A 14,817-nucleotide genomic window follows, 5' to 3' on the forward strand; every position below is an offset into this window, starting at 1 on the left:
GAGTTCCTGGCTGGTTCTGGTCCTCCACAGTCCTCAGTTTGACTTTGATGAACCTGTGAGGACTGATGACCAACCAGAGGTGTCAAGTAACGAAGTACAAATACTTTCATTACCTTACTTAAGTAGAAATTTTGGGTATCTAAATGTCCCGACCAAACACCAGCGAGGAGGTTGGTAGCCGGGAAGACCAGCCAACCTTTCTACATCCCTGGCCGTACCTGGAAGAAGTTTTCGAAATGGTTGGATGCAAAAACAACTCCTTTCGAATGCGCCGCAAGCTCTGCGTACCCAAGTACCACGAGCTCATTGTTTCCAAAACGTTTTACTTTTATACTTTTAGTTTTGAAACCAGTACTTTTACTTGAGTAAAAAGCTTGAGTTGATATTTCAACTTCTACAGAAGTCTTTTTAAACCCTAGTATCTATACTTCTACCTGAGTAATGAATGAATACTTTTGACACCTCTGTGACCAATACAAATCTTTTGTCACAAACACTGCAGCTGAATCGTTTCTCTCCTGTTTGGACTGTCATGTGGCTTTTCAGATCTCCATTTTTTACAAAATCTTTACCGCACACTGAGCAAATTAAAGCTTTCTCTCCTGTATGGATGTATGGAACAGCATAGTATACTTTACTTCAAATGTTAATTATTGTGTGAAAAATAAACAGCAACCTTATTCAATCTCTTATAGTGGGTTATGTTCATTATCACTTCAAACTACAGATGTAGGCGACAATCTGAAAATCACTTTTTGGGCCGCCGAGAGGCTGAGTAGGGGATTAACTAACTTGCCAGACGTGCTTTCTGGTAATGATCACGGATCCAACTGCGTTTTGTATATTTATTTGTATTAACACAAACAAGGTTCTGCATCCAATACATCCCATAACTGTATAACTGGCATACAAAATGGAGTCCAAAAGTCATAAACAGCATTAGAAAAACGTAAAACCAGCGCAAAAACAGCGTTCAGCATAAATAAAACTTCCCTCGTCACCCCCTCTCTCCTTCACCAAACCAAACAAGTGAACAGGTATTACTTTGCTTCCTCCGCCCCCACCAGGTGCCTTAATTACTGTAAATGACCTTTCAAAATAATAGAACTAAAACCTGGCTCTTACAACACATACAGTCAATACATTGTCCTGTATTAATAAAAAAAGATAAAGAGTGATAACATTTCCATTACGGCATTAGTTAGTTTTATGTCGTCACATAAACGTAAAAGCATCGACAGCACAGATTACATACAAAGAGAGGCATAAAAGCTGAAGTACTATATACATGTATCACTAAGGTATCTCCTGTGCAAAAAGAAGAGAAACAGTTTAGTAAAGCAGGAAACACTATGAATGGACCCAACCAATCAGGGTTTGTCAACACAGTTTGGGAGACAGAGGCTAGGTAGTTCATCAGAAAAAGAAGAGGGCCAAGGATTGACCCCTGTGGGACCCCACTCAAGACGTTTCCTTTGTGAAAAAGCACTTTTGATTGAGTTTGCTATTTTTTAGGTACTTACTGAAGTACCCATTGAAGTGCTTAATATTAAAAGCCAAAAGGAACTTAGTTTGGCGAGTAAAATTTCATTAACTAAATGGAAAGCTTTTGATAAATCCAGAAAACAATCATTGTGATCCAAGGCTGATGTAATCTCATCAGTAAATTGTAAAATAGCCATATGTGAACAAAAGTTTCTGTGAAATCCAGAAACATTTTACATTAAGTCAAATAGTTATGTGTGCATGAGCGTGTCAATCACTGCTCATGCACACGCATTCATTCTCCCTTGTGGAGGGAGGGACTTAGAAGTTGTCGATGTTCAAATTTTTTCCTCCAAAGTCCTGGATCTTCACAATCCTACCAACAGCACCTTTAAGGAATGTTAGTTCAGTTACTTCATACAATATTTGATATGATGATACTGAACTGATTGTGAACATACCAACAGTTCCTAATTCAACAGACATATGAGGCTGATGCAAATATTTACATTACTGTACAAAACCAAAATCTTCTAGCAATCTTTCAACTGAACAATTGGAGGACAATGTACTGAAATTAAGAAAAAAAGCTTCATATTTCTATGAAAATATTTTCCTTTCTGCCTTTACGGAGTCTGTTATAAACTTTCATGTAAATGAAACCCAGTTAATTTGACCCTAAAAAGTACCTGAACTAGAAAATGTGTGTGAATGCTGAAAAGCTTTTCTTTTTTTTTTTCTCCAGTAGCTCGCCAATAGGTTGACAAACTGAGACACTAAATGACCACGATATCATCAGTGATGTAGCTAACTATGTGGGCTAAAAGAAGTGTAAAATAGTCATGAACCTTGACGTGAAGTTAAGATTTTTTTAAAGTAGCCCTTAGGTTAAGAAAAGTTGGAGACCCCTAGTATAGAAAAAAAGTCTACATTGTCCATACTGTTGCTCATTTAACATGTTTTCACCCTAACCCTCCACAGACTTGTTTTCAGCCTCTGGTTGTAAAAGTGGATGTGGATGTGAGTTCCTGGCTGGTTCTGGTCCTCCACAGTCCTCTCCATCAGCTTCTGTTTCCATGTGTTGAGTTTCTCTGCTGGCTGGAGGCTCTACCTCTCTGTTCTCCTCAGTTTGACTCTGATGAAGCTGTGACGACTGACGACCGACACATTCATGCGTTTCGATCTGTGAATGCCAAGTGAATCTTTCTTCACAAACACTGCATCTGAATCGTTTCTCTCTCGTGTGGACGACCATGTGTGATGTCAGATGTGACTTATATAAAAATCTGTCACCACAGACAGAACAACCAAATGTATTTTCTCCAGTGTGATTTCTCAAGTGTTGTTTCAGATTCGACTGTCTCTGTAAGATCCCACTCTGCGAAAAAGATTTCTCACAGAACGAGTAGCTGAAAGCTCCTTTTCCTGTGTGTGATTTCATGTGTGAAGTAACATGGTCCTTGTACAAGAATTTTTGACCACAAACGGAACAACTATGTAGTCTCTTTCCTGTATGGATTACCATATGTTTCTGCAAATTGCCTTTCTGTGTAAAAGATTTCTTACAGAATGAGCAGCTGAAAGGTTTTTCTCCTGCATGAGTTCTTATGTGGATCCTTAGATTTGTCTGGGTGCCAAATATTTTCCCACACTCAGAGCAGATAAATGATTTCTCACCAGCACTACATCTCTCATCACTAACAGGAACTTCCTCTTTCTTTAGAGAGTTTAGAGCTGACTGAGGTTCGCTGGTCTCCTTCCAATCAGCACTGTCAATACAGTCTCCCGTCTGGTCTTCAGTCTCTGGTTGTAAAAGTGGATGTGGATGGGAGTTCCTGGCTGGTTCTGATCCTCCACAGTCCTCTCCATCAGCTTCTGTTTCGATGTGTTGAGTTTCTCTGCTGGCTGGAGGCTCTGCCTCTCTGTTCTCCTCAGTTTGACTCTGACCACCGACACACTGATGGTTCCTAAGCTCTTTGTACCAGGTGAAACTTTGGTCACAAACACTGCAGCTGAACAGAATCTTTTCTGTGATCGTGCTTGTCTTCAGAAGTGTCTTGCAGCCAAATCCTTTCCAACACTTCGAGCCGCTTAACAGTTTTCTACCAGCAGTATCAGTCGTACGACTTACCGGGACTTCAGTATTATTCAGAGAGTTTAAAGCTGACTGAGGCTCTCTGGTCTCCTTCCAATGATCGTTGAAAACTTTAGTTTCTTGTTTGATATATTGTGAGGCAGCGTCACAGCAAGATAGTTGTCTTTCCATGTGTTGAGTTTGTCTCTGATGAAGCTGTGAGGACTGAGCTTTCTCTTCATCATCTTCACTCTTCACAGAGACAGGAGTGAATGGGAACTTGGTGATATCAGCCTCCTCCAGCCCTTGAAGCTGCTCTCCCTCCTGACTGCTCCACAGTTCCTCCTGTTCCTCTTTAATGTGTGGGGTGGGGTTTGGCTCTTGCTGGTCCACACTGGAGTGACACTCCTGCTGCTTTTTTACGTTACTAACACAGGAAGTAGACAGTTCGTGTCCCTTGTGGACTCTCATGTGACTAATTAAACTCCCTTTATATATAAAAGGTTTCTTGCAGACGAAGCACATATATGTACGCCTCTCTCTTGTGTGGATTCTCATGTGTTTCTCCAAACTTCCTCTCGCTGTGAAATTTCTGTCACAGAATGAGCAGCTAAATTGTCGTCGTTTCTCTCCTGTGTGGACTCTCATGTTTGAGTTTAGGTGTGCATCCTGTTGAAAAGATTTTGTATGACTTTTCATGTGACTCTTAAGTTGTGTCTCGTGGCAAAATCTTTTTCCACACTCGGAGCAGCTGAATGGGTCCTCTCTTGTGTGGATTCTCATGTGTCTCGGTACACTTTCCTGATGGGTAAAAGATTTCTTACAGACTGAGCAGCTGTAAGGTTTCTCTCCAGTGTGAATTCTCAAATGTTTGTTTAAATTTCCCCTCCATGAAAAATGTTTCATACAGAATGGGCAGCTAAAAGGCATCTCTCCTGTGTGAGTTATCATGTGACTATTCAGATGCGTCATGCGGCCAAATCTTTTCCCACAATCAGAGCAGCTGAATATTTTCTTACATCTTGAATCATGTTTCAGAGAGTTTAAAGCTGACTGAGGTTCTCTGGTCTCCTTCCAATCAGCACTGACAGTCTCAGGATCAGAAGAGTCTCCAGTCTGGTCTTCAGTCTCTGGTTGTAAAAGTGGATGCGAGTTCCTGGCTGGTTCTGGTCCTCCACAGTCCTCTCCATCATCTTCTGTTTCCATGTGTTGAGTCTGTCTTTGATGAAGCTGTGAGAACTGAGCTTCCTCTTCATCATTTTCAATCTTCACAGGGACAGGAGTGAATGGGAACTTGGTGATATCAGCCTTCTCCAGCCCTTGAAACTGCTCTCCCTCCCGACTGTTCCACAGTTCTTCCTGTTCCTCTTTAATGTGTGGGGGGGGCTCTGGCTCCTGCTGGTCCACACCGGAGCTACACTCCTGCAGCTTCTCTTTAACAGCATTCTGTTTTTTGTCATGTGAAGGTAAGCCTGAAACAAAGACAGAGATTAATGTCAGCTTAAACTAACACATTAAAGTGTTTTTTTAATAATCCATTATGTAAGGATCCATGGTTAATCGTTAAAAATGCATGTAAATGTGTAAAGAGTACAACCGGTGGTAATGACCGAATTCCGTCGGTACTACCGAGGACCGATTCACGTTAAACCAAATAGTGCCAAATTTCAGTACCCGCCACAGCATAAGCGGGAGCATATCTGTCCTCTCTGCATGTTGACAGAGAGCGAAGCTCTGTCACACACACACGGGCAAAGCTGTGGTGCGAACGGAGCGAAACGACGTAGACCTTGCAGTTTGTTACCCACAATTTCCACCATTTGCGGATCCGCTCAAGAACGGCGGCAGAGTCAATAGGTTTCCATTAAAGTCAATGTGTGTATTTCCACTGACTGCAGGACGGCTGTGTCCCGAGTCCGGTACAGCTCCAGCGATCCGCACCCCTCCGGAGCAGATACGCAGAGCTTCTATTTTTGCCGGACGAAGGAGAGCAATTCAACACAGGGCAGATAGTGCGGGACAGGAAGTCGAGCACAGAATCAAAATAAAACATCTGGTTAATTTTCTAAATAAAATACACCGCCCTCAGGGCGGATCATATTTCCCTGCACTACACCTTGATAATGTCATAATGGGCGGAGACAGGCCTGAAGTCGGAATGGAAACAAACTGTTGTGGGTTTTGTGGTTCTGTTTATAGAAACTACATCTTGTTATATTGAGCGATCATACGTGAATTTGCGAGATCTCGTGGGTCTTAGTGACTTCAGCTGTCAGTCATGGCCGCAGCCGTTTCGCAACAAATATGGACCTGGTTGGTATTGAAGGACGGCGGAGCACAGAGCCGACATGCAGCGGAGCCGATCCGCAGCTGTTCCGCAGTTGTTGGAAATCTGCTGTTAAAGTTCCAGTGAGTCACGGCAATTCCGGTAAAGCGGTCGCAGTTGGGGTTACACTTTTCAAAACCACACGCAGACAGCGTATATAACGGCGAGGTGAAAGCAGCCGTAGTATGGTTAACGTTAGACGTCCTCTTTGACAGGTTTGACAACTTTATTTCTATAGCACATTTAAGTAAATTCAAAACGCTCACATAAAAACTTAACAAGCAGTTTGATAAGAGATAGAAAATAAAAACAGGCTAAAATAGAATAAGATACAAATACAAGAAAGATCCAGTGCAGTGTAAGAAATGAATAATTATTTGATAGTTTGTAGGGACGGGTTTGGGAGGGGAGAGGGAGGGGTTTTATTTTGTTGTTGCATTTATCATGTCATGAGTGTAAAATGCTCTAAATAAATAAAATATTTTAAGTAAATGGGATAAATAGGTTTGGAATTACTTACTTACTTACAACTGAAATTATTTTTGTTATTACAGAGGGAAAGCACCAAAAAAAGGAATGGAAACAAATTCCATGTACAGGAAAAAAGTGAATGGTACCCAACCCTATTCGTGACTGCCCCCCCCACAAGCCCCTCTATTCAGGACAAGACAAGTCAACAGACTGTTTAAAAAACTAAACCCCTGCAAGGCTGCCAGACCGGACTCTGAAGTACAGCTTGGTTCAGCTATCCCCGTTTCCACTGGATGCGTAACGGCTGCGGATCTGCTCCGGAACGTCGGCGGAGTCATCAGGTTTCCATTAAAGTCAGTGTGTGTATTTCCACTGACTGCGGAACGTCTGCGTCCCTACTCCGTCCCAGCTCCGGCGGTCCGCAGCCCTCCAGAGCAGATATGCAGAGCTTCTATTTTTGCCGGACGCCGGAGAGCTCCGCAGCAATTCAGCACACGGCAGATATTGCAGGACAGGAAGTCGAGCACAGAAACAAAATAAAAAATTCCGCTTTCGCAGCGGCCCACGAACAGTTGTGCGAGGCAGATAGCCGCAGTGGTTTGGTTTTTTTCTCTTATATTTGAATATACATTTTCATATTCAAATGTATGTTTTTTTTTTTACTATTTGTATATATATATATATATATATATATATTCAAATTTAGTGTATTTGTTGACAGCCCTACTGGAGACTTGCCACGTACCAGCCTGCTTCAAGTCCTCCACCATCATCCCATTCCCCAAGGAAACAAGGATCACAGGACTAAATTACTACAGACCCGTAGCCCTGACCTCTGGGGATATGAAGTCTTTTATGCGCCTTGTTCTGTCTCACCTAAAATCCCTCACCAAACCACTGCTGGACCCCCTGCAGTTCGTCTACAGAGCCAACAGGTCTGTAGACAATGCAGTCAACATGGCTCTTCATTTCAACCTCCAGACCTGGACTCCTCAGGAACCTACGCCATTCAACACCACCCTCCCTGCTCTGCTACAGGACAAGCTCTCCCAGCTGCATGTGCCTGACTCCACCTGCAGGTAGATCACTGACTTCCTGTCTGACAGGAAGCAGCGCATGAAGCTGGGGAAACACGTCTCTGACTCTCTGACCATCAGCAGGAAATGAAGTTTTTGCAGGGTTTCCCCAAACTCCTAAAGACCCGAGCCGAGTTCCCGTGTCTTGCTTGCTAGCTGCTGGTTAACGTGATCGGGTTAGCGCCACGGAGCTAGCGTCAACACAGGCTCGCTAACTTAAGGTGGACTGGCTTTAAGGTGGACCAGCTATTCTCATTTTAGTGACATGCTGCTTCCTCCAAATTTTGCCTTAGTAATCTATCCCTCGCTGCAACCGACAACCACTAAATTGTATGCAAATAATTGTGATGACGTCATTAATATGCAAATGAGCATATGACGTCATGTGCACCTAAGCGCTCTGAACTCCCAGGGAAAACCCTGGTTTGATGCTCAAAACTGTATGGGGTACGAGCTCCACCCCCCAGGTATAACCCCCCCATGGTTACTAAACTAAACGCCCTAGCTATTATCTACTGGTTCAACCTAGTCCTCGGCGGTTTACCGGTTTATACCGTATATCGGTATTAATTGTCCGTATGATATTTATTTTTCATATACCGTAATACCGGTGCATTGCCGCGGGGAGCGCTACGGCAGAAGTAATCTTGGACTGAATTGAGAACGGGAGCCATGTTAACGGCGTACCCTTCTCCCTCATGGTAGTAACTTTATAACACAACACACATTTCATAACCCACAACTAACTCTTTAACAGGGTAAAACACCATAGCACACAATTTGTGACATGAACATTTGTAACACCAATAATTATACATTTACAAATTTAGACCGCCGAATGGCATGCTGGGTAACAATATAGCTGCTAGCTAGCCAGGTAGCGTAACAGCAGAGAATTTCTAACAAAGGGGAGAACTTCCACTCTCGGGATACTTCCGGCTTCTGAACTGGTTGCAGTTCCACTCTGGTTCCACTAGAGGGCGCTCACAGGCGAGCGCAAAATTAATGGAGGTCTATGGAGCTATACCGCTCAAAATCCACTTTTCTCAGGATATCATTTTTTGTCTACTAATTTAAATGTTCCATTCGAAAGGGGAGGCTAAGAAAATACACACTGCTGGGTGTTAAGCAGAGATACTGCTTTACAGCAAGCTCTGAGTCACTTCCTTTTTTCTCTCAAGGCATCGACAACACAGCTGACAGGTTAGACTCTCCCTGCATAGCAATGGACACTCGAGATGTTTTATTATGGTAGTTAAATGAAAATATCAGCAGAAAACTGCAGTCTAAAATGTAACTGTCCTTCTTTTGTAACGTTAACGTTACCTGTGGCCAAGGTAGTGTTTATACAACTAGCTTACAACCAGGGCTCTACCTTCACTTTTTTCACCATCCTCCCAGAACCGTCCTGAAAATCCAATCTGAGCCATCCAAGAAATATATGTGGACCTTCCCGAATTTAAAATCCTTGTTTTTCTTCATTACCATTAGTTAGAATAATTCAAAGGGACCTTTAACATAAATAAAACATCATAAAAATAATTAGATGATTAATCATCAGCCTTTTGGCCAAGTTGGCAACAACTGGACTGTTCTTTCTAAGAAGAAGTTGGTCTTTTTGGGGGCCCTATGCCAAAGCAAAACAAGTTTTACACAGGGCCTCCAAAAAGCTAGCTGTTGTTTCTAAAAGTTGGAGGAGCTGCTGGACAAGATGCACCTGTCACGGGGAGATGTGCAGCGTGGTGTCAAGGAATAAATGCGATGGAGAGATCGGTTTTGCAGCCTTCTATCCCACAGGGGATGAAGAAGAGAACGTGAGTAACGTTAAGTGTTAACGTCAGTGACATGATTTGAGCTCGTGCAGAGTCTTGACCCTTAACATAACGTTATAACGTAACCGTCAGCGCGCTCACTGCAAATGCAAACATCGGCTGCTGTCCCGTTAGATAGATTTAACTGTAACTTAGGCGACTACTGAACAGGCTAACGTTAGCTAACAGGTAACGTTAACAGCAACGTTAACGACCTGCTCAGCTCAGGGTCATTGTTTCACACAGACTGTTATTAACGACGCACACAACATTCATTGGCGCGATGGCGGAGAGCCAAGATACCGCCAGGAAAAGGCAAAAAAACAAGGTACAACGTGTGTGGTGCAAAGCAGAACTTGTGTACCACAACAGCACATCAACTATGATCCAACACTTGAGCCGAAAACACCCTGTTGTTAATGTCAGCTGACCAAGCCCAGCCGACACCAGGCAACATATCAATGTTAGCTTAACGTACTAGCGCTAGCTAGAATGTGCAGTATTTTTAGCAGTTGTAGCCTAATGTCGTGAGTTGATATGACTAGATAGGGCCAAAACAGCCTTTACTATTAAAGTTGTATTTCATAGTTCCATCCATCCATCCATCTTCATCCGCTTATCCGGGGTCGGGTCGCGGGGGTAGCAGCTCCAGCAGGGGACCCCAAACTTCCCTTTCCCGGGCCACATTAACCAGCTCCGACTGGGGGATCCCGAGGCGTTCCCAGGCCAGGTTGGAGATATAATCCCTCCACCTAGTCCTGGGTCTCCCCCGAGGCCTCCTCCCAGCTGGACGTGCCTGGAACACCTCCCTAGGGAGGCGCCCAGGGGGCATCCTTACCAGATGCCCGAACCACCTCAACTGGCTCCTTTCGACGCAAAGGAGCAGCAGCTCTACTCCGAGCTCCTCACGGATAACTGAGCTTCTCACCCTATCTCTAAGGGAGACGCCAGCTACCCTCCTGAGGAAACCCATTTCGGCCGCTTGTACCCTGGATCTTGTTCTTTCGGTCATGACCCAGCCTTCATGACCATAGGTGAGGGTAGGAACAAAAACTGACCGGTAGATTGAGAGCTTTGCGTCCACAAAAACACATGTAGACTGGTTGGGCATACTCCCAGGCTCCCTCCAGGATCCTTGCGAGAGTAAAGATCTGGTCCGTTGTTCCACGACCAGGACGGAATCCGCATTGTTCCTCTTCAACCTGAGGTTCGACTATCGACCGAACCCTCCTTTCCAGCACCTTGGAGTAGACTTTACCGGGGAGGCTGAGAAGTGTGATACCCCTGTAATTGGCACACACCCTCTGGTCCCCCTTTTCAAAAAGGGGAACCACCACCCCGGTCTGCCACTCCTTAGGCACTGTCCCAGACTTCCACGCAATGTTGAAGAGGCGTGTCAACCAAGACAACCCCTCCACACCCAGAGCTTTAAGCATTGTATTTCATAGTTGTATATGTTATACATATTCTACAGTAAGTTGACATTACTGTATTGTAATTCATTTGTTTCTGCAATGTCAGGTGACACTTAAATGCACTAAATGGGCTTAGCCAATAAAAGTGCTAATACCTGTATTTCCGTTATGCCCAGTACAACCACAGTCTGACCTGCTGGCCACTGAGCAGCTCCACTGGAGCAGTTGGAGGTTAAGGGTCTTGCTCAAGGGCACCTCAGTGGTGGTAATGAGGGAGGGACGAGCGCTGCTCTTTCACTATTTCCCCGTCCATATTTTATCCTGTCGGTGTGGGGATTGAACCATCGACCTCCCGGTCACAAGCTCGCTGCCATACCCCTGTGCATGCATTCCCATTATGTATCCAATGTGCCTGATTACACGCAATTTCGGATGGACAGTTCCTTTCTGGTGTGTGCGTCCATGGAAATGTAAGTTTAATCGTTGCGTTAGGTTACACACAGTCAGTGTTTACTATTAGCCGTGAATGTAGTTCATGTTAGCTGTTAGCTAGCCGCTAGCCTGTAATAGTCTGAACTGTGTTTAAATGCTCGTTACAATTCTTATGACATTTGTCATTTATATAGGTTACACAAATGCCTTTGTGTTTGCTAATCTTTAATTGATAGCTCATTGAATGCTAGTTATCATTGTTAGCCATTAATATCGCTCTATGCATGCTATTTGTTGACTGTGCATCTCCCTATTTTGTTGTGCTGAATGTTTGAAACGAAGTTCCTCAGGGCACCGACTTCACAGACACCGAATCTCAGTCCAAACTAAAGAGATCTAACGTTACGTCGAATTTCCCGGGCTGCGTAAAAAACGTAGAGAACGTAAACAACGTAACGTAGAGGGAGGAGGGAAAAGAAAACCGCCCCGAAATCACCGTCACCAAACTCCATGTCAATAATCAGGACTTTTAGCGTGTATAGAGCCAGCATATCTCCACATGTAAATGAGTGAATTAAGGGTTTATTTCAGCCAACCCAGAGTGGTAATTGTTGGAACAGTGGAAAGATGAACCAAGACGGCTTTTAATAGTTTTATTGTGTTTTACGATGATAAAAGTACAGATTATTTACATGGAGTCTGGTGGGTTTGGCGAAGACCTGTTAAAGAGCGAAGATTACAATAGATCTTGTGAACAAATGCTTATTTACATCCGTCCTATCGTCATATGGTTGCTGAGAGAAGAGATGACAGGAAGGAGAGAAAGATCAACTGAAGGTTTAATGACCAAACCTGCTCTGTGTAACCGAAGCTGAGGGTTGAAAACAGCGTCCAGTAGCTCCCGTTGTCGCTCGTTCTCCTCTTTTGAACGACAAAGTTCCTCCTCGTACTCTGCTATCGTTCTTTCAAACAGCCCAAATATCTCTTCAGCAGCCGCAGTTAGTCGCTGCTCCACCAACGCTCTCAGCATCTGGACTTTACACATTTTCACACAGCGACGCGGACGTTTTTCTCCACACAAAACTCCTCCAAAAACACGGTTTGCTCCGTCACTCCGGACTAGCGCGGTGCTGCTAACCAGCTAGCAGGCTAAGCTAAGTTGAATAGCTTTGTTTGTAGCTGCCGGGAGTCCGAGTTCAAACATTCATACATTCATATGAATAGGGTGAATAGCACAGCGTCCGCCCGTTCAGACAGGTTTATCCGGACACACAGAGGCTCTGATGGAGCTCCCACGTTCATTTTTTTTTTTTTAGAATAAGTGACTGGTTTACGAGCTAAAGGCTAAAAACCGAGACGCCATTGCAGTCAGCCACAGTGAAGAAAGTCACTTCCGCGTCCTCTAGTCCTTCAAAATAAAACATCCAGAATGTTACACGTTGATGAGTTCATAAATTAAACAATTCAATTGTATTTATAGTATCAAATCATAACAAGAGTTATCTCGAGACACTTTACAGATAGAGTAGGTCTAGACCACACTCTATAATTTACAAAAACCCAACAATTCCAGTAATTCCCCCCAGAGCAAGCATTAGCAGTGGCTAATGCGACAGTGGCGAGGAAAAACTCCCTTTTAGGGAGAAACCTCGGCAGACCCAGGCTCTTGGTAGGAGTTGTCTGACGGTGCCGGTTGGGGGTGTGAGCAAAGCACTATTTTGGAAAGTGCTAGTTACCGACCTGTGGATGAAACCAAATCCCAAAAAATGACTACAGCTCTTGCGAAACGGGTGGCAACTAACTGCAGACCTGTCAGCATCGTAGAGGACTCGGGTCTTAAAGACGTACTACGGTTGGCATGTTCTGACCCGTCTCGTTGCTGTGGAGGGGGACAGTTGTTTTCACGCATACACAGCCTGTACGACACGGAGAAAGCAGCCACACTGGAACTGCTGCAACGAACGCTGTCTCATTAACCGGTGATCACTGGACGTCAGTGAGTTATCAACATTATTTAGTGAAATGCAAAATAATATAATTTTAATCATGTGATAAAATATGTGATTAATCGCGATTAAAAAAAATTAATCGTTTGACAGCCCTAACTGAAACACACAACACATATCTGCTGTTGGTTTTGGGAGAGCCACGTATACTTCTAGTATTTTACCTAAAATATACCTATATATAATAATATCTGTTCAGCTGTGTTATTATTGCTGACGGCTCTTTCCATGCAGTTTCCACGCCATTTCCAGGCTGTTTCTCTAATGCCGTTTAATGCCCTTTATCATGACTTTTGGACACCATTTAGTTTATGGGATGTATTGGATGCAGAACTTTGTTTGTTTTCATGCAAACAAATATACAAAACACAGTTGGATCCGTGATCATTGTGTCAGCAAGTTAGTTCTTCCCCGACTCAGCCTCTCGGCTAAAATTGAGTTTCAGATAGTTGCCTATACTGTTTTTCAATTTGAAATTAAAAACATGTTTCAATAAATCTGCTCCCAGACCAGCAGGTGTTGCTGGCGGACGGCTCGCTGTACAACAACCATAGCAACAATATCACATCCACACAGGGTTAGTAGCATACAGCTGTACAACAATAACAATATATACTAGGGCTGTCAAAATAACGCGTTCATTTCGATTAATTAATCTGAGAAAAATTAACGCAGATTAATCCATTCCATATTGACGTTTGCATACAGACGAAAATCTGGTGTCACTGATATGTCTGCTCTTCTCTCTGCTGCTCTGAAACAGACGTTACAGGAAACACAAACCCTGCTGCATGTGACGCTAGTTAACACTATACTCAACAGCAGCTAACGTTAGCCTACCGCTAGCTAGTTAACACTATACTCAACAGCAGCTAACGTTAGCCTACCGCTAGCTAGTTAACACTATACTCAACAGCAGCTAACGTTAGCCTACCGCTAGCTAGTTAACACAATACTCAACAGCAGCTAACGTTAGCCTACCGCTAGCTAGTTAACACTATACTCAACAGCAGCTAACGTTAGCCTACCGCTAGCTAGTTAATACTATACTCAACAGCAGCTAACGTTAGCCTACCGCTAGCTAGTTAATACTATACTCAACAGAAGCTAACGTTAGCCTACCGCTAGCTAGTTAATACTATACTCAACAGCAGCTAACGTTAGCCTACCGCTAGCTAGTTAACACTATACTCAACAGCAGCTAACGTTAGCCTACCGCTAGCTAGTAGCTGGATTACACAGTGTTAAATGCTGACAGCTAACGCTAAACGGTGTAAAGTTTGACTGTGTTTTACTGTAGAGGATTCAACACCGGGATGTAACAATCTGCAGCTGGTCGGAGAAACAACACAGACGGTGCGTTCAATGAAACTGGTAAACTACAGACTCGTGGTGCATTTGAAGTTATTGTAAATGTCCTTTTTCATCTGGTTGTTGTTTTTGTCGTTCAACAGCAATTTACTAGTGAAATAAGTTATTGTTATTGTTATACATTTTTATTAAATCATTTAATGTTGACCATATGGCCTTAGCAATAAACAAGCCGTTCTTTAATGTCACCAACTGTTTAGTACCCTTTTTTTTTCTTTTTTTACTTTCTTAAAAAGTATCGGTTCAGGCACCGTTAATTATGTATGCGATTAATTTTGATTAATTAATCACAGAGTATGTAATTAATTAGATTACATTTTGTTATCGATTGACAGCCCTAATATATACAT

The 14,817-nt window shown here is 43.3% G+C and overlaps 1 protein-coding gene across 1 annotated transcript; it reads right to left on the reverse strand.

Moving 5' to 3' along the window:
* Positions 1–831: 831 nt before the first annotated feature.
* On the reverse strand, positions 832–12,479 carry LOC144528552 (uncharacterized). The gene is made up of 2 exons (XM_078267206.1): positions 11,943–12,479; positions 832–5,031 (listed from the first exon to the last, which is right to left on the reverse strand). The coding sequence occupies exons 1-2, from the start codon at positions 12,133–12,135 to the stop codon at positions 2,453–2,455; spliced, it is 2,772 nt and encodes a 923-aa protein (XP_078123332.1). The 5' UTR covers positions 12,136–12,479; the 3' UTR covers positions 832–2,452.
* Between the last annotated feature and the right edge of the window lie 2,338 nt (positions 12,480–14,817).

The sequence above is a fragment of the Sander vitreus genome, chromosome 14 (genome assembly GCF_031162955.1).
Source record: "Sander vitreus isolate 19-12246 chromosome 14, sanVit1, whole genome shotgun sequence".
NCBI lineage: Eukaryota > Metazoa > Chordata > Actinopteri > Perciformes > Percidae > Sander > Sander vitreus.

Excerpts from the sequence above, each read along its gene's own strand:
- LOC144528552 (XM_078267206.1), bottom strand. The coding sequence starts at position 12,135 with ATGTGTAAAGTCCAGATGCTGAGAGCGTTGGTGGAGCAGCGACTAACT. Across the intron at positions 5,032-11,942 it reads GCTTCGGTTACACAGAGCAG|GCTTACCTTCACATGACAAA; the intron begins GTTTGGTCATTA and ends TCTTTGTTTCAG.